The following is a 21,119-nucleotide window of genomic DNA, read 5'->3' on the forward strand; positions in this document are numbered from 1 at the left end:
TCTTTTAGCTTATTTTAAACAGCAATAACATTTACAGCCTGTACATTTAGGCAGCTAATGCAATGAATTGAACATTTGTTATTTTGTTTTGCTTTGTTTTTTTCTCTCTCTATTGCTTGAAATGGTAGAAAATAACTGCTGGCAATATGTTGTGATAGACTTGGGTATGTTAAAGTCCACAGACGTCAATGTAGATGTAAACCGATTTGGGGGCTGTGGTCTCGCTTCAAAGTTTGCAGATGGAAATGAGTTTTATGGGGACTTTGTTAAAAGTATCGGAACTGTCTGTGATTTTCTCCTTATAATTTTATTGTAAAGACATCTTCTTAGGTAAAGTAAAGAAGACATGTAATATCTCCAGTGTAGATAACCAAGGTGTTCAGCGTTGGCAGGAAACATAACTAATTTTTGAGTTTAACTGGGATAAAACAAAACAAATAAAGCAAAATGAAGAGAACGAAACCCAAATGAAAGGCAAAATTACAGTTGAAGTCAGGCAAGAAATTGAAAACCAGGCAAGACATGAAAATCAGTCACAAAGAGAATATTATAAGGGTTTTGAAGGATTTATCCACAGATCGGATAAAGCTCAGTGCAACCACTTTTATCTGCAAAAGAACTAGAAGTCACGACCCTGAGTAGACACCTCTAGAAAGCGTGCTTCACAATGCTAAAAATCCATCCATCCATCCATTATCCAACCCGCTGAATCCGAATACAGGGTCACGGGGTCTGCTGGAGCCAATCCCAGCCAACACTGGGCGCAAGGCAGGAACTAATTCTGGGCAGGGTGCCAACCCACCGCAGGACACACACCAAGCACACACTAGGGCCAATTTAGAATCGGCAATCCACCTAACCTGCATGTCTTTGGATTGTGGAAGGAAACCAGAGTACCGGAGGAAACCCACGAGACACGGGAGAACATGCAAACTCCACGCAGGGAGGACCCGGAAGCGAACCCGGTCTCCTAACTGCGAGGCAGCAGCGCTACCACTGCGCCACCGTGCTGCCCTCAATGCTAAAAATGGTAAGCAAAATGGTTTACACTATAGAAAGACTCTGTAATACCCCAAAATTCAGCCCTGATCACGACACAAGGGAAGAACGTTTCATAAAGGAGTGAAGTTAGGGTTAGGGCCTGACTCTAGAGTTTTGGGTCAGACTGAGGCTTGGGTTAAGAAGACTAGGACTCATTTTGAACGTGAAAGAGCATTGAGGCCCAGCCAGGAGCAAAGTCTGAATTTTCTGTTTTGAAGAGCCAGGATTATCATAATAAAATTGTACTCAGAAAACCAAAAGGAAAAAATTCAAATAATACTAACACAAAACAAAATCCCATTGAAGTTTGGTGGCATACACTAATCTAAATCATTTTGTAGAAACAAACTAAAGTCCAAAAACTGGAGAATCAGATTAAAGTTCTTACAGTGGTTGAAAAATAAAAAATGAAAATGGCAGCAGAAAGACAGAAGTAGGCACTTCTGCTGGAAAAACCAGCAAAAGCAATTTTAAAAATAATCATGAGAAAATACATAATCAAAAATGAAACAATCATAAAACAGAGCTCAGACTAATCATTACCAATTCGGACAAAAACATTCAAAAACAATAACACAAGTTGAAACCAGAAACTATTTTAATAAATGGATATGCAAAACACAAAGATGATAAACAAAAAGGGGTTTTGGAATCTGTTTAGTTACTTTTCAAATAACTCTTGCTAGTTTTTCTAACATTAACTCTGATCTCAAAGAATGAGTAGCCCTGAGATAACAGCATATACAGTATACAGAGACATTTGGTATTTGCAAGGAGAAATAAAAGAACTGGTCTCTGGTTTATAGAGCTATATGTTTGATGTAACAGTCTCAATAGACCAGCGGTGCCCACACTTTTTCGGCTTGCAAGCTACTTTTAAAATGATCAGGTCAAAATGATCTACCTACATTAAAAATCGAGATATAGATAGAGAGAGAGAGAGATAAAATTATATATATATACACTCTGAGTATACTTTATACATAAAATATATGTTGTCATACCTTGCATAACTGAATAACCTTTATGGCACAATAACAATTCAATACATTTATGGTCACTACAGCATTTGGATTTAATAATCCTCATCTGGGAAAAGGCTGACTCGCATAAATAAGTAGAGCCAAATAATGCAGTCAAGGAAGTAGCTCTTGGAAGGACTTCTTATGCTTAATGATCGAGTGACTCACCCAGGACAGTGCTTCGGTGTGTCTGCCTTTGCTTTTGAATTCAGCTGAGTGAAAAATGACGGCTGTCCGATTAACTGCGATTTTAGTTCCCTCTCCTTTCTCTTTCTCAGATCGCTTTTTGGAAGGAAGTCAGTTTTGTAGTTTTTATGAACATTTTGAAAGTGCCTTTCCACATTTTCCGTCTCTGGAATAGCAATGATAGATTGACAGATCAGACAAACACACTTCGATTGTGACATTGTGAGAGAAAAATCCTTTTCAATTCCATATCCAGCCCATACCCTCCCCAAACAAATTTTTTTTTTTTTTAAATCCCTTCTTTAGTCGATATAAATTGGAAGGCTAACAAGATCACAGCGGAGTTTTGCAGTAGCTTGCGCGTTTGATCGTGTGTGCGGGATGACCAGCGTGTTAGAAGAAAAGTGATCTCAGACTGGCCGCCCTGTATGTCAATCAAGTGGCAAATGCCAAAGGGAGGATATACAGTGGTGTGAAAAACTATTTGCCCCCTTCCTGATTTCTTATTCTTTTGCATGTTTGTCACACAAAATGTTTCTGATCATCAAACACATTTAACCATTAGTCAAATATAACACAAATAAACACAAAATGCAGTTTTTAAATGATGGTTTTATTATTTAGGGAGAAAAAAATCCAAACCTACATGGCCCTGTGTGAAAAAGTAATTGCCCCTTGTTAAAAATAACCTAACTGTGGTGTATCACACCTGAGTTCAATTTCCATAGCCACCCCAGGCCTGATAACTGCCACACCTGTTTCAATGAAGAAATCACTTAAATAGGAGCTGCCTGACACAGAGAAGTAGACCAAAAGCACCTCAAAAGCTAGACATCATGCCAAGATCCAAAGAAATTCAGGGACAAATGAGAACAGAAGTAATTGAGATCTATCAGTCTGGTAAAGGTTATAAAGCCATTTCTAAAGCTTTGGGACTCCAGCGAACCACAGTGAGAGCCATTATCCACAAATGGCAAAAACATGGAACAGTGGTGAACCTTCCCAGGAGTGGCGGCCGACCAAAATTACCCCAAGAGCGCAGAGACGACTCATCCGAGAGGTCACAAAGACCCCAGGACAACGTCTAAAGAACTGCAGGCCTCACTTGCCTCAATTGAGGTCAGTGTTCACGACTCCACCATAAGAAAGAGACTGGGCAAAACAGCCTGCATGGCAGATTTCCAAGACGCAAACCACTGTTAAGCAATAAGAACATTAGGGCTCGTCTCAATTTTGCTAAGAAACATCTCAATGATTGCCAAGACTTAAATACCTTGTGGACTGATGAGACAAAAGTTGAACTTTTTGGAAGGCAAATGTCCCGTTACATCTGGCGTAAAAGGAACACAGCATTTCAGAAAAGAACATCATACCAACAGTAAAATATGGTGGTGGTAGTGTGATGGTCTGGGGTTGGAGTTGGAGAGATGGTTAGATGGAACCATGAATTCTACTGTCTACCAAAAATCCTGAAGGAGAATGTCCGCCATCTGTTCGTCAACTCAAGCTGAAGCGATCTTGGGTGCTGCAACAGGACAATGACCCAAAACACACCAGCAAATCCACCTCTGAATGGCTGAAGAAAAACAAAATGAAGACTTTGGAGTGGCCTAGTCAAAGTCCTGACCTGAATCCAATTGAGATGCTATGGCATGACCTTAAAAAGGCAGTTCATGCTAGAAAACGATCAAATAAAGCTGAATTACAACAATTCTGCAAAGACGAGTGGGCCAAAATTCCTCCAGAGCGCTGTAAAGACTCATTGCAAGTTATCGCAAACGCTTGATTGCAGTTATGGCTGCTAAGGGTGGCCCAACCAGTTATTAGGTTAAGGGGCAATTACTTTTTCACACAGGGCCATGTAGGTTTGGATTTTTTCTCCTAAATAATAAAACCATCATTTAAAAACTGCATTTTGTGTTTACTTGTGTTATATTTGACTAATGGTTAAATGGGTTTGATGATCAGAAAAATTTTGTGTGACAAACATGCAAACGAATAAGAAATCAGGAAGGGGCAAATATTTTTCACACCACTGTATGATAGACTAACGTTTACATTTTTTGAATGCAACGCGATCTACCTGCACTACCCTTGCGATCTAATTGTCGATCGCGATCAACGTCTTGGGCACCCCTGCCATAGACCATTGAAAGGGATTAATGGGTCACAGAATGGCACGAAGCATAGGGAAGAAAGAAAAGCTTCCATTCGCGTTGGATTTGAGAAACCAATCTTTGATTAAAAATAACGAGTTTATAATGCCAGTAAAATAAACGATTATGATACAACTGCCTGTACAAATTCAGGATCTGTATAAAGAAGCTACTGTTCAGTTACAGTCCATGAGTTATTGTATGGGAAACCCTTTAGGGAGGGTTCACCACTATTTATTACATGTATTCCATTTTATGTGCTAAACTCCCGATGTCACAGGTTATTTTGGGTATTCCCTAGTTGAAAAGAAAGAACAGCCAACATAAAACTTTAAAAATGTGGACTTAAAAGTGTCTCTTTACAGAGTTACATTATCTGCAGAAATCACCTGGAGAAGTAGATGAATATTTTCAGAAGTATACAATTGCCCTTGATTATATTCCCTCATAAATGTGATCAGCTGCAGGACATTAAAGAGAAAATGTTCACCTTTATGAGGTATTTTGTGCTGCTAAATTACAACAGATGTAATTCCATAGCAGCCATGTTTTGGTCTGCTAGGCCCCTTAAAATATGACTTTGGGCGGCCTAAAGCTGAAGTGTTCCCCTGGCTCAACATACTGAGAACAACAAATATTAACTAAATGGAAATACAAAATAAAAACATGAACATTTAATAAAAACAATACAAAAAGACAATATTTTCAGGAACATAATTTACCAAGTAATATATTGTGATGGACGGCCGGCGGTTCAGTCCAGCCGAGATGTCCCTGGAAAAGAAGAATAGAGGAAGGCAGCCTTTTCAGGGCACTTCCTCCCCTGGGACGCTAGGTGGCAGCTCCTCTGGACGGCAACAATTCTCCGGATTCCCTCAGGGCATCCTGGGAAATGGAGTCTGTTTCCTCAGCCCTGTTGGGTGCCGTGGGTGCCGCCAGGGGAACTCGCAAAGAACCTGGGGACTCCTACTGTTAACTATAACCCGAAGTATTTCAGAGTCACGAGGACGGAAGCTAGCAGTACTTTCGGGATACTTTAGGACGGATGATGTGGTGTTTGACCCAGGAAAAGAGAAGGAACACTTCGGGTCAAGGAATATAAAAGGATTACGGAAAACCCAGCAAGAAGAGCCGGAGTTGGGAGGTTGGATGACGAAGCTGCTGGGAGTGGAGGATTATTGTTATTGATTTATTATTATTATTGATTATTGGAGAATTGTGGAGTGTGTGGTGCTAGCGTCCACAATATAAACAATCAAAAGAAGGATAAAAAGAACAACCGACATGACCCAGATATGAACCCTTTGTTGTACTATAAGAGAAAAATCCAAAAACAAAATCTCAAATAGAAAACCAAAAATCTCTAAACTGTTCTTCCATTGAAAGAAACAAAGGGCAGGCAGGCTAAAAGGGCCAACTGGGAAGAGAAGTCAATAGACAGGCAAGGATCAAAACTAGGAAGACAAGGGGTCTGATGACTAAGCTGAAAGAAAAGGCTGTCACACACGCGCATGGGAGGCAGCTAAAGGGCTTAAATGAAGGCAGTTCGAGGCATGCCGGGATGTGGCAGAGTGCATTGACTCTTTTCTCACTTCCCTGTAGACCATTCCTGGGAGACTCCACCTGGCTCTCTTGACATCACTTCCAATGGAAACAGAACTTACCAGCTCTGGCCCCTGATGTCACGTCCGGCCTGATCCAATGAGCGATGAACACATGCCCGATCCTTATGACCTCACTTACTGTCTTGCCCTTTAAAAACCTGCCCTTTTCCCCTTTTCCCTCAGTCTTGTTTTGGACTCCGCTGTATGCACTTCAGTGCTAATTATTGTGATAAAAACGACTTTTGCAGCCGGGATGCCATATTACACGGGTGGCTGCCCCAAACCTTTACCTGTTCATGTCTCGTTATTGTGACAAGGCAAAACTCGTAATCCAAAAATGAAAGCAAGGCGGGCAAAACCAGAAAATCAACAAGATTTTTGTGCAAAGGTTTCTAAAGGTACTCACAAATTAGGATAGTGAACATTTCAACTATCGTGGAACTGGCACGGGGCACATCCTCCATGGGGTATGACCCTGGTAACTGCTTAGCAACCAGGTACCAAAATGCAAAAACTGTCATTGTGTGAGACTGATTTGTTGTTGAGACTTCTGGTTAGTTGATGTGTTTCCAGCATTGAGCCTTGTTCTACTTTTGTTTTGATAGCTTGGTAGTTTTTGATGTTTTGGTTAGTGATCTTCTTTGTAAATCAAACAGCAATTTACTAGAGACAATTTACTTAATCTCTGTCACTCAATGTATACTAAGAAGCTAAATAATTCTTTTTTCACTCAGCCAAAGTGAAACATGAGACTTTTATTTTTTGCTTGGTTGAGAGACACCTCTATTAGAGGAGTAGTAAAGGAATACTTAGAAGACATCAATGTAATGTTGAATTATTAGCTGTTTTTATATAATTGATGTAACTGATGAATATGCATATATCAATTTGGTTGTAGGACTCTACACACGAACCTGCAGCTTACAGTCCAACAGCAGTGGCTTCCTGTGTGATGACCGCACCACCTGCTTAACAGCTTCAAGGATATGTGACGGCAAGGTAGACTGCCACAATGGAGAAGATGAATCAAAATTATACTGTGGTAGGACAAGTCAAGTTATATGTTCAATTGTGGTCATATTTTGAGGTCAAAATAAAACCTTCATCAGTTACCACAGTACAACAAAAACAAAACATTTTAAACTGGAAAAATTAGGAAGAATTACTGATACATTTCTATTGTTGCATCAGCCACAATAGTCATTTAACAACTGGTTTTAATTGGAATTAGGGCTATGACTAGTTTTTGTTGCTGTCAATTAAAATTGAAAAATATTGTCATTGTGCGAAGGAATAAATGTTGGGTGCCAACCTGGCAGTCCCCATTTAATTCTTCAGTCCAAACGAAACAAACGCTTGATGGCGTGTTAACTAAATAACAATCAGTCTTAAAGAAAACTTCAGCACTTCTGGCTCAAAACTTATGGAGCCCCAGCCTGAAGGGGTGCAGTCTGCTACCCTAAATAGGCATCTTCTCTTCAGTGTGGAGAAAGAAGGAGACAACACAGTAAGCAATGACACCCTGTCCAACCCCAGGGTGGTATTATGTTTCTCACCTTGAGGTGTTCCTCTAACCCTCATGAGTGACAATATATATACGACTAGCAGAACACCCACGCCGATCGGAGAAGAAGTGTGTTAAAGAAGTTATGAAAAAGAAAAGGAAACATTTTAAAAATAACATAACATTTGCTTTCTATTCGTTTGCATAAGCACAGTCCTTCACCAGCAATTATTTAATGTTAGCTCAGACCAGGCACTTAAAAGTTTCTGTCGCACTTTTGCTGAGTTTCTGCCAAACACTATTCTATCCCTGACCATCTCATTTTCATTTGCATAGGCACAGTCCTTCACCAGCAATTTTAAAAACGCCAGCGGCAGCGTGTCTATAAACTTAATTTAAACTTACGGTTTACACCGTGCTTTGTTTCCGCAGTAGCTGCACTTATGAATATGCTTGTATGCGTCAGTCGCTTCATATTCTTTTGCTGCCTTCTCAATTGTGTAATGCGTTTTTTGTTCAGCTCTTTGGAGCTCTTCCTTGTTCCCTACGCACTGTTCACAGTCAGTTCATGTGAGCGCTCTCTTGTGTGATCTTGCGATGTCCACGCTTTATTTAATGTTAGCTAAGACCCGGCACTTAAAATTTTCTCGCTACAGCAATTTCAACTCTGTTACAATGCGATCCAAAGTCTCATTTATACCTCGTGTCTTCTCATTAAACTTGTATCTCGCGAATATTGTATTCGTCGTAGGCATGACAAACGCCAGCGGCAGCATGTCTATAAACTTAATTTAAACTTATGGTTTACACCGTGCTTTGTTTCCGCAGTAGCTGCACTTATGAATATGCTTGTATGCATCACTCGCTTCATATTCTTTTGCTGCCTTCTCAATTGTATAATCGCTTTTTCTTCAGCGCTGTTTGGAGCTCTGCGTTATTCTCTACGCATCTGCGTTCACAGTCAGTTCACGTGAGCCGCTCTCTTGTGTGATCTTGTTATATGGGCAGGCACTCAATTACGTGGATGGCGTGATGATGCGGGACGCAACTCCGCCTCACGCGGCTATGGCCGTATATATGTACAAAGTAGGTTCCAGTTATGACCGTTACGCGTAGAATTTCGAAATGAAACCTGCCTAACTTTTGTAAGTACAGTAAGCTGTAAGGAGTGAGCCTGCCAAATTTCAGCCTTCCACCCACACGGGAAGTTGGAGAATTAGTGATGAGTCAGTGAGTCAGTCAGTGAGGGCTTTGCCTTTTATTAGTATACTAGCAGAATACCCGTGCTTCGCAGCGGAGAAGTAGTGTGTTAAAGAAGGTACGAAAAAGAAAAGGAAAAATTTTAAAAATAACGTAACATGATTGTTAATGTAATTGTTTTGTCATTGATATGAGTGTTGTTCTCATATCTATCTATCTATCTATCTATCTATCTATCTATCTATCTATCTATCTATATATATATATATATATATATGTATATCTATATATATATGTTCTCTATATCTATCTATATATATATATATATATCTATCTATATATATATATATATATATATATATATATATACCAGCAGCAGGAGAAGTAGTGTGTTAAAGAAGTTATGAAAAAGAAAAGGAAACATTTTAAAAATAATGTAATATGATTGTTAAAGTAATTGTTTTGTGTATTTGGCCACAGCATCACAAAGTTTTTTCGTCTAGCTGCATCAGAAAATGTACCACGACGCCTGACACGCCTCCTTTTACTGTTTTCTCACAGCTTGTATTGCTGCTGTTATATATATATATACACACACACACACACACACACACACACATACATACATACATACATACATATATATATATATATACACATATATATACACATACATATCTTCATATCTACATATCTATATACATATCTACATATACACACATATATATATATATACATACCTATCTACATCATATATACACACACATACATACATACACACACACAAATTATATATATGTGTGTGTGTGTGTGTGTGTGTATATATATATATATATATATATGTGTATATATATATATATATATATATATATATATATATATATATACATACATATGTATGTACATATACTTGTGTGTATAGCTTTTATATATGTGTGTGTATAGCTTTGGTCACTGAGTGCAAGGGAGAAATAATAAAATATAGTCTATAAGTTATTAAACAGTAAAACATTAACGTTTTAAGAAGTACAGGTACATTGAGCACTACTGGAGTGGTTGGGTAAACTACATTTTAAAGACTGTGTAACACAACAGGTAAGTAACTAACAGCAGCTAAAATGTATATGGATCATCTCTCGGTAGTAGATCCCTTTTGAAAGGCGCTACACGACGGCTGTGGTATAGAAATTACATTTTCTATGTGAACGTTCAAATTTGTGCCTCTGGTAATGTGCCTTACCGGCATTTAAAGAAAATTAGTTTTGTGTCCTCTGCAGTGTTAAGCGAGAAAGGCTTTGGTTTGGGATAAAAGGAAAAAGGTGTAAAGAAAGGAAAGTTGCCTTTTTCTTTTATATAGTATAGAGAGATGTGATCGCCTTTTGGGGACAGTCGCGTGGGTCTTGTGTAGACTGGTGAGACGTCCCTCGCCATTAATCGGCTGTGATGGCACTGTCAGTCCTCCACTCGTGTGCGTGTCTTCATAATCCGGGTGAGAACCTCATAATCGTATACGTGCAAAAGAAAGTGTGAATCGCCTTAATATTATTTTGCCGTGGTGTAGAAAAGGGGTCCCGTGTTTGCACTTGTCTGGGCTATAGCGCAGGGGGAGGATGAAAAAAATTAAAAGTGCTCACTTTGACTTAAGGCAGAAGCGCAGTCAGCGTCTCAAAGGCCAGCACAGCTATGCACGCGCTGGCTGCTCGACTTTTGCAGGGCAGGAGACCCCTTTTGCAGACACGCTCATGATATCAAAAGTCTCAGCGCTGTTTGGAGGTCATTCATATATTATATATATATATATATATATATATATATATATATATATATATATATATATATATATATATATATATATATATATATATATATATCAAAATACGCCCTCTCAGCGGAGAAGTAGTGTGTTAAAGAAGTAATGAAAAGAAAAGGAAACATTTTAATAATAACGTAACATGATTGACATTGTCATGAGTGTTGCTGTCATATATATGCCTGCCTAAATAAGTCACCCTCGCTTTGCTCTTACTTTATTTACCGCTCATTTAATCACGGCTAGTGGCGGAAAAATTATAAAATGGAAGGAGGATGGCTTTACCAAAACAATTATTGATGGCGAATCGATTATTCATAAAGCTTGAATTGGTGATCTGTTTTTCTGTGTTAACCTCATATTTTTTCATACTTCTCAAACTAAGGTGGTGCGAGGGTAAAATGAATCGGGATGCGCTGATCAAAGTAATCGGTGTACCAGGAAATCATGCATTGACAAAAGCTCCCTTTGCTTGTAATGCAAAGTGTGATTAAATGCATTATTTTTAACGCTTATGGAGCACATGCATCAAGCTTCTCAGCTGTGCTTGTGCTAAGAAAAGGAAAGATTTTAAAAATAACGTAACACGATTGTCAATGTGACCTTTTGTAAGTAGTGCCTGGAGGATTCAGTGTGGAGAAACTCTAGAGACAGCGTGTGTATTAACTTGTGGATTTTTCTGTGAGTATTTGGTGGCAGTCTGACGAAGTTGCTTCGAAGACGGCGTTAGCTGCGGAGCTCAGCTCAGAGCGAAATGAGATGAATGGGAGGGGAGATGATGACGTGACTCCCCACCCGCCTTAACTGTCAATCCCCACAAACACAGTCTCGGAATTTGCATAAGCACACCCCTTCACCTACAATTTTAACTTAGTTATAAAGTGATCAAAACTCTCGCTTATATCCTCGCGCCTCTCATTAAACTTGTATCCCGCATTACCTGTGGGCATGTGAAACGCCAGCGGTAGCCTGTCTATGAACTTAATTTAAAGTTTAGGTTTACACCTTGCTTTCTTTCCGAGGTAGCAGCAGTCATGAATATGGTAGTATATGTCACTCGCTCGCTTCTTATTGTTTCGCTGCCTTCTCAATTATATAATGCATGTTTTCTTAAGCGCTTTTTGGAGGTCTTCCTGGTTTTCTATGCACTGCGTTGACAGTCAGTTCACGTGATTACGTGAGAGGCGTGATGATGTCACACGAAACTCCGCCCCCCCACGTCATTCCAGCTCAACTCCATTACAGTTAATGGAGAAAAATACCTTCCAGTTATGACCATTAGGCGTAGAATTTCGAAATGAAACCTGCCCAACTTTTGTAAGTAAGCTGTAAGGAATGAGCCTGCCAAATTTCAGCCTTCTACCTACACGGGAAGTTGGAGAATTAGTGATGAGTCAGTGACTGAGTGAGTGAGGGCTTTGCCTTTTATTAGTATATATATATATATATATATATATATATATATATATATATATATATATATATATATATATATATATATATATGATATGTTTAGAAGTGACAGGGATGAAAAAACAGACAAATCCTTAACATACCCTGTTACGTTCTGGTGATTTAGACCCTGAACAAAGTTCATAGTAGGGCTAAGTCTCCTTTTTATTTTTACCTTCTATTATGTTCCTTAGATATTTGTGATTTTCCCAGATTAAGGTCCTGGAAGTTCTTTTGATTCCATACTTACAGGACTTAAGGTAGTATGTGTGTCTGTGGTGAGAGGAAAGGGTGGGGGTGATGATAGAAGCAGTGTTATTGTACGGTTTCTACTTTATACCCTTTAATTTTTTTGTTAATATTTTACAGTCCTGTTTCACTAGCCTAATAAAAAAGCCAAAACAAATTTTTTACTACACTCAGCTGACCCTATGGGGACAGTGTGAGTGCCTGTTTGAAATAATTAGCTCCCAATGTGAGGCAAACACCACAAAGATGAAATAAAAAGAGCAAAAGAAATTAGGGAAAAATGACAACAACAAAATGCTAAAATGTAATATGAAAAAAACACAAGAAAGGAATGTGTTCACTTTTGAAAAACTATGCAAAAGGAGAGAGAAAAAAGTCCTAAAGGACCAGAGGGTCGAACTCACATCACACCTCGATGTACTTTTATAAGGGGGAGTACGGTCAACGTGATGCCACACACAGACTCACATGCCCACACCTCTCAGATGACATCACAATGTTTATTTTATGATCTGGAATTATTTTTCCATTTATTGCTGACCTCTTTTCTGTGTTTCTTGACTCTGAATTCCTCTCATTACAATTTTTTTTTATTAATGAGTGCCGTACATACTCGCGTTTAAGTTCACCTGCAGATAAGTCGGGCTTGATTTTACCTCATAATTCCTGATATTTTATAATTTCGGTCGTATAAGTCAAATGCAGAAAACTCACGCTATTTTTCCAAGAGATTATGATATGCTAACGCTCACCTGAGAGAGTAACCACGGAGCACACTGCCTTTTTTTCTATGTATTGTGCCTACGTGACCACATGGTAATACCTGAACTATTCCAAAGCGACGTTTACACTGTTTTGTGTTTTTGTATCTTACACCCTCATACATCTTCATCATAAGAGCATCCCTTATCTACGATGGAGCGTTTGATCAGAAGAAAATATGAAGCTGGTTTTAAATTAAAAGTCCTTAAAGTAGCTAAAGAAATTGGTAACTGCGTTGCTGCAACAAAATTTGATGCGTCTGAGAAACTGGTGAGAGATTGGAGGAAGTAAGAACATGAAAAAACAAAAAAAATTAAGTGTTGCATTTTTGATTGGTGTGACAGATTAGAGCTTTCTCGCTCCCTTGCACCCTGTGACCACATGTCAGACACCAGGTAAAAGTCCAAAGATGAATATTTATTATAATAATAAAGTGCACAAAGCACCCTCCTCTCCACAATACTCCAATAACAATAATCAAATAAACAATAACCAATCCTCCACTCTCCCAGATGCTTAGCCACCCTGCCTCCCAACTCAGCTCGTCCGTCTGGGATTTCCCAAAGTCCTTTATAGTCCTTGACCTTGAACTGTTTTTCCCTCAGTCCATATGACTTTCTATCACTTCCAGGTCAGGTAAAAACTCCTTTTCTTCATCCCCGAAGCACATCATTTCTTCTGTCCGTATGACTGGGACGTACTTCCGGGCTGTAGGGAAAATACTCCCTGGGCCTCCCTGCAGCGACTCCTGGCGGCCCCCATGGTATCCAGCAGGGCTGTGCATTAAAAGTCCACTGTCCATAATTCCCTGCTGGCATTCGGGGCATCTCCAAGGAGGGCTCCATCTGGCGGCCTGGGGGTATTGGCTGGGATGAAGGGCTGGCCATGTACCACAACGGGTATATAAGTCAAGGTCTGATTTTATGATCGATTTTTTGGGTTTCAAGACCCGACTTATATGTGAGTATATACGGTATTACTTTTGTTTATATATTTTTCCAAAGTGTATTTATGAATGTTCAACATACTTAACATTTGCCCACAATATCATCCTGTCTGTTTACAGTTGCAATAGTTTTCTACACTGGGATGACAGAGACTGTGCAGCATATGACATCACCTATGGGATGAATTGTAGATAACATTATAAAAAAAATCCCCTTCATTTGCATGTGCTTTACTTATCGACTACTCTGGTTTTGATCCTTCTGATTTGATTCCCAGACTAAAATTTCTGGTTAGCATTTTGAGTTTCGATTTAACATATGACCAGTTTTTTGGTTTAGTTCTTTGCCTAGTTTATTTTGTAGTCCCTATTATTTCAGTCAGCTGCCTTCTCAAAATGGAGCAACAGTAGCACCATCTTGGATCTTCAAATGTTTGAAAATTGAAAGATCATATTATGAAAAGGAGTTAAGTATCATAGTGGACTCGTGACTATCAACTGCCAGACCGTGTTCAGAAGCCATTAAGAAGGCTAACAGAATGTCAGGTTATATAGCGTCCTGATGTGTGGAGTACAAGTCCAAGAAGGTTCTGCTCAAGCTTTATAACGCACTAATGGGGGAACCTTCTGGAGTACTGTGTGTAGTTTTGGTCTCCAGGCTACAAAAAAGGACGTAGCAGCACTAGAAGAAGTCCAGAGAAGAGCGACTAGGCTGATTCCAGGGCTACAGGGGACGAGTTCTGAGGAAAGATTAAAAGAGCTGAGCCTTTACAGTTTAAGCAAAAGTAAATTAAGAGATGACATGATTGAAGTGTTTAAAATTATGAAGGGAATTAGCACAGTGGATCGAGAATGTTACTTTATAATGAGTTTATCAAGAACACAAGGGTACAGTTGGAAAATAGTTAAGAGTAAACCACAGCCAAATTGGAAAGAATGACCAAGTAGTGTGATTGACAATAAAACTTAAGTCATCTTTAAACCTCGATGATGTTTTTTTTGTAAGAATCAAGTAGATAGGACTGGCAAGCTTTGTTAGGCTGAATGGCCTGTTCTCATCTAGATTGTTCTTTTTTCTTTATTTTTTTTTTTTATTAATTTTATTACAATCCATACATAGTAATCAAGTTTTTACAATAAAAGGATTAGGTTAAGAACAGATCGATCCCCACCCCTGAGAGAGAGAGCAAGCCAAACGGTGTAAGATTTAAGGTTTGTAAACATACCTAAGTTAATAAATTCTCTGTGCTTTATAAACTTATTTTAAAATATAATAGATTGTTCTAAAGTTATAAAATAGTGGGACATTATCAGCCAGCAAAAGCAAAGAAGAACAAAGATGTAAGTGAAAAATTTGAAAATACACTCACTCTACTTCAGAATCAGTCATTTACAAAATTTCTTAGGTTGATTCTTTCCCAGGACAGCGTAGTGAGTAGTATTCCATATTGCAGAAAATGCTCCCCGGATTGATATATGGCTAGGATGGCTCCTGTATTTGTTTTTTGGTAGTATAGGTTTTTTGAGGACTATGATTTCCTTCCACTGAGCAAAGATATATTTGCAGGTTTCTGAACAACTCTGAATTGTTTCACTGCGAATATGTGCATGAAGGTGTCCTGTTCTGCTTTGTTATTCTGAGTGTTTTCTCATCCAGAGCTAATTCCTTTCTTCTTTGTGTCTTTTACTTCAAGGATAGCTTCTGTTTATCTTAATGCATAAGCAGGCTAAAACAATTACAAAATTGGACAAATGCAAGAGTGATATGGCGGGTGTATCGACTACAGTTTTTTTACAATCGCTATGACAGTTTTGTCAATACATTTAACAAGTTTCCTAAACTCTTAACGCACCAACACACCTAAAACACACAATTGGCAAAACGGTTAATTTCATGCTCAAAATCACACATTGTAAACTAAACCCCAAAACTAATTTTCAAAATACAGTTTGTTGGAATTTTCAGATTGACTTTATGTGAATGTTACTGTGAGTCTGTACATGAGTGGGCCCTGCTATGGATTGCAATAAAACAATAACTTGGACTCAACCCAATTCGGCCAAATCAGACCGAGCCCCGAACAGTTCAAAACTCGGAGTTTATATATCATTTCTTATCATTGTGACCTCGCTAGAAGCAGCCTATTCGCTGCTTTCCTTTCCCGTGACTCCTTTCTCTGCAGCTGGCCTAATTAACTTTTATTAGAACCAATCAATATTTCTTATTTTCTGTCAATTATCTTTATTTTTCTGCTTCACTTATTTTTAGGTCGGCTGAGAGCCAACAGGTGTTTTCCCTTCTTCAATCCTTGAGCTGTCATTATCTCATCGATCTCCCTTTCTGGGTCCTCTCGCAAGGTTTTATTAGCAGCTAAAGCTAAGCTGTAACTAAAAAAGAAATATGGCATGGGCCTTTATTTAAGCATTTGTTTAGCAGGCCTAACTTGCATTAATATTTGCACTAAGGTTAATGCTTATTTATGTATGCTAATACATGAGTATACTAATTTTATTTTCCATACTATCAGCATGGCCTAGCCTGCTTTGAGCCTAATTTATTGACACTGAATGCTATGGATAAATAGAATTTTGCAATATACAGTGGTGTGAAAAACTATTTGCCCCCTTCCTGATTTCTTATTCTTTTGCATGTTTGTCACACAAAATGTTTCTGATCATCAAACACATTTAACCATTAGTCAAATATAACACAAGTAAACACAAAATTCAGTTTTCAAATGATGGCTTTTATTATTTAGGGAGAAAAAAAAATCCAAACCTACATGGCCCTGTGTGAAAAAGTAATTGCCCCCTTGTTAAAAAATAACCTAACTGTGGTGTATCACACCTGAGTTCAATTTCGTAGCCACCCCAGGCCTGATTACTGCCACACCTGTTTCAATGAAGAAATCACTTAAATAGGAGCTGCCTGACACAGAGAAGTAGACCAAAAGCACCTCAAAAGCTAGACATCATGCCAAGATCCAAAGAAATTCAGGAACAAATGAGAACAGAAGTAATTGAGATCTATCAGTCTGGTAAAGGTTATAAAGCCATTTCTAAAGCTTTGGGACTCCAGCGAACCACAGTGAGAGCCATTATCCACAAATGGCAAAAACATGGAACAGTGGTGAACCTTCCCAGGAGTGGCCGACTGACCAAAATTACCCCAAGAGCGCAGAGACGACTCATCCGAGAGGTCACAAAAGACCCCAGGACAACGTCTAAAGAACTGCAGGCCTCACTTGCCTCAATTAAGGTCAGTGTTCACGACTCCACCATAAGAAAGAGACTGGGCAAAAACGGCCTGCATGGCAGATTTCCAAGACGCAAACCACTGTTAAGCAAAAGAACATTAGGGCTCGTCTCAATTTTGCTAAGAAACATCTCAATGATTGCCAAGACTTTTGGGAAAATACCTTGTGGACTGATGAGACAAAAGTTGAACTTTTGGAAGGCAAATGTCCCGTTACATCTGGCGTAAAAGGAACACAGCATTTCAGAAAAAGAACATCATACCAACAGTAAAATATGGTGGTGGTAGTGTGATGGTCTGGGGTTGTTTTGCTGCTTCAGGACCTGGAAGGCTTGCTGTGATAGATGGAACCATGAATTCTACTGTCTACCAAAAAATCCTGAAGGAGAATGTCCGCCATCTGTTCGTCAACTCAAGCTGAAGTGATCTTGGGTGCTGCAACAGGACAATGACCCAAAACACACCAGCAAATCCACCTCTGAATGGCTGAAGAAAAACAAAATGAAGACTTTGGAGTGGCCTAGTCAAAGTCCTGACCTGAATCCAATTGAGATGCTATGGCATGACCTTAAAAAGGCAGTTCATGCTAGAAAACCCTCAAATAAAGCTGAATTACAACAATTCTGCAAAGATGAGTGGGCCAAAATTCCTCCAGAGCTGTAAAGACTCATTGCAAGTTATCGCAAACACTTGATTGCAGTTATTGCTGCTAAGGGTGGCCCAACCAGTTATTAGGTTCAGGGGGCAATTACTTTTTCACACAGGGCCATGTAGGTTTGAATTTTTTTTCTCCCTAAATAATAAAAACCATCATTTAAAAACTGCATTTTGTGTTTACTTGTGTTATATTTGACTAATGGTTAAATGTGTTTGATGATCAGAAACATTTTGTGTGACAAACATGCAAAAGAATAAGAAATCAGGAAGGGGGCAAATAGTTTTTCACACCACAGTAATGACATGTAATAATATGATCCTTCTGGATAGTTCTACCGGAAGATATTCAAGTGGCAGTGTGCATGCTTGTGATGTCCTCTAGTGATAAAGTTCCAGAATGAATTTAAATTAAATAAATGGCCTTCTTTTCAAAAGTTATCAGTTACCCAAATCTGTTTAATTCAATTCAGACTCTTAGGGAGCCAAAGCATTCAATGGAAGCACTAGGCACAAGGCTTGATAGTAACCATCTAAGGCCTTTCAGATCAACGTTTAGACAATTCGAGTAAAAGATGACATGCCATTTATGGTTGGTGGATTCTTCAAAATCTAGTAACAGTTGGCAAAAATATTTACACTTTTATCAAACGCAGCTTTTGTAACAACTTTTTATGTCTTTAAGGATACCCTGGAACTAACAATGACCAAATCTTTCCTGGCAGAGTGATGGGGTTAGGATTAAGGTTAAGGTTAGAGTTAGGGGCCACTTGGTGCCGTTCTAGATTATTTTGTACCCTAATAACTTGAAACTCCAGCAGTATTTCACCTCATTAAAAATTCTGACTGGGAGGTTTGCTAAATATTAGGATCTGCATTGAGTAAAGCCATGGAGCCACATTAAGAAGTAATTTGAAGGATAAATGTTTTTGTGAGAAAATGGTGCAGAAGACAGGAGGGATCACTGATGCACATGTATATGTTCGTTTCTCTTCTACAGGAAATCTACCTCACAGTCTTCCCAGTGACTTGGTTTTCATGTGTGCTAATAAAATCTCATGGACCTACAATGACAATGTATGTGATGCTAAGAATGACTGCGGAGACTGCTCTGATGAAACAAGTGAGTATTGAACTTACCCAACGTGATTTACAGGCCTCAAGGAGCACAGATTTGGGTGGTATAGTAGCACAGTCATTTGAATCCCATCATGGACCGTGTCTATGTAGAGTTTTCTGTCATATGCCAAAAATGTATAAGTTATGCTGATTACTGAGTATCCTGGTCCAGTTGGATTCCTACTTTAGCCCAATGCTGCTCAGATTAACTCAGAATTTACCAACAAACATGAATTTGACTTCCTTCTCTCCATCATATCAGCTAACTTTCTCCCCTTACCAGTCACACTGCCAACATTCAAAGTTCCTACCCTCACTTCCACTCATTTTACCTTCCTCCTCTCTTTCTGCCTTTGGACATGCCTTTCCTCTCTTTTTGTCCTTCTTCGGTCAACAGAAGCCCAATTTCTGCCAGCACCCTGTTGGCTAACAGTACTGGTGGCAGCCATTGTTAACCCGGGCTTTAACTGATCTGGTGTGGAAATTTGTATTGTCTGCATTTTGATCTGCCAAAATTTTACACCGGATGCCCTTCCTGACGTAACCCATCCTATTTATCTGGGCTTGGGACCAGCACGAAGAAACACACTGGTTTGTACATCCCCTGTGGCTGAGTTATTAAGGTGCATTTACAGAACAAAATTAAATATATTTCAATTTATACTAATCAGTATACTGATAAATTGTTATAGTTACATTCCTTACGCCATTAAGTATTATGTAAAGCACCAGTTAAAAGTGTTGAATAAAAAATTGATTAATAAAAATGACTTCTTCTATGTACTAAAATATAAAGTTACTGTAAATGTTATATATGGTCTTAACTTCTAATATAAATGTGCTGATGCAAACAAAGTAGATGGCCTACTTTAACAGGCAGGCAGTTTCAAATACATTTTCCTTTACACGACGGGTCTGCACTTGGCCTGTTTTTGACCCTATTTCTGGTGTGCATTTAACATCTCCTGGTTTTAATGTTCTTTTCATAATAATACTGAGGCCATTGTAATCTAACAATGAGCGCTTCTTGGTCTTTGACTTATTTCCTTGCTTTGTTTCAAGTGTTTCAATGAAAGGCATGTCATGATGATCACACACAAGTGCAAAAAGGAGAAACCTACCAAGAAAGATGTTGGTGTCAATGTTAATTAAAACTGTTCATGCTGAAAGTTGAAGATCTGCCTGTCCCCCTCGTTCACTTTCATTGAAACACACAGCATTGTGGGAATGACATCTTCCTCCCATATAATACAGACCTTTCAGGAAGTAACCATTAATAATATTTTAGCAATAATGCACACATTTGCCTGTTTCAACCATACAAATGGATATTGGACATGCAGATTGTACAACATGTTGTGAGGACAATTGAACAGTGATTAAAAACATCCTATTGATGGCTCCTTGATTTTATCAAATTGTCTCTTCAGTCTTCCTTCTATAGAAACATTATGGAGATGTTAACCAGGATAACATCTAAGTAACCCAATGTTTTGCTCTCTTTTCAGCTAAGAAGTGTCTCTCCTGCCTTGGTTGGAGATGCAATACTGTTTTCTTCAAGGACTGTGACTGCATCCCTAAGTCACGCTGTAAGGATACATTTCAAGACTGTGACGACTGGAGTGATGAAAATGTCTGTCAACCATAAAATAATTAATTGTGAAACATTTATTTATATAGCATATTTTCATACAAATAATGTAGCTCAAAGTGATGAAAAAAGAGAAAAAAGACAAAATAAATAAGAAAAAAAAGACAAAACTCATTAACAGAATGAAAGTAATGCCCAATGGCCAGGGAGGCAGAAAAAACAAACTCCAGACGGCTGGAGAGAAAAAAAAAAATCTACAGGGGGTCCGGGGCCACGAGACGGCCCAGCCACCCTTTAGGCATTCTACCTAACATAAATGATCAGCCCTCATTGTATTCAGGGTTCTCAATGAAGGACTTGATGATGACGGCCACATGGACTTCTGGCCTTTAATCCATCAATGTAGGGACATCATGGTGTTTTGATCTGGTGGTGGTGGCGCAGATCACCAGCCTGGCGAATTCCCGGTTTTAGGTGCATAACAGCAAAAGGCCACCTCACCATTTCTTTTAAGATTAGCTCTTGGAATTCTAAGCAGACACTCATTTGAAGATCTAAGGAGACGAT

General features: G+C 38.8%; 1 protein-coding gene across 3 annotated transcripts in view; it reads left to right on the forward strand.

The window, feature by feature from the left end:
• LOC120532120 (low-density lipoprotein receptor class A domain-containing protein 1-like) overlaps positions 1-20,900 on the forward strand; it is a 33,649-nt gene extending 12,749 nt beyond the window's left edge. For 2 of the 3 annotated variants that reach the window (XM_039758014.1, XM_039758015.1), the window contains 3 exons: positions 6,908-7,051; positions 18,843-18,965; positions 20,470-20,900. In XM_039758014.1, coding sequence (XP_039613948.1) covers positions 6,908-7,051; positions 18,843-18,965; positions 20,470-20,609 — 407 coding nt within the window. In that variant the 3' untranslated portion in view covers positions 20,610-20,900. The remainder of the gene's footprint in view (positions 1-6,907; positions 7,052-18,842; positions 18,966-20,469) is intronic. The other variant, XM_039758016.1, reaches the window with a different exon arrangement.
• The last annotated feature ends 219 nt before the right edge of the window (positions 20,901-21,119 follow it).

The sequence above is a fragment of the Polypterus senegalus genome, chromosome 7 (assembly GCF_016835505.1).
Source record: "Polypterus senegalus isolate Bchr_013 chromosome 7, ASM1683550v1, whole genome shotgun sequence".
Classification (NCBI taxonomy): domain Eukaryota; kingdom Metazoa; phylum Chordata; class Cladistia; order Polypteriformes; family Polypteridae; genus Polypterus; species Polypterus senegalus.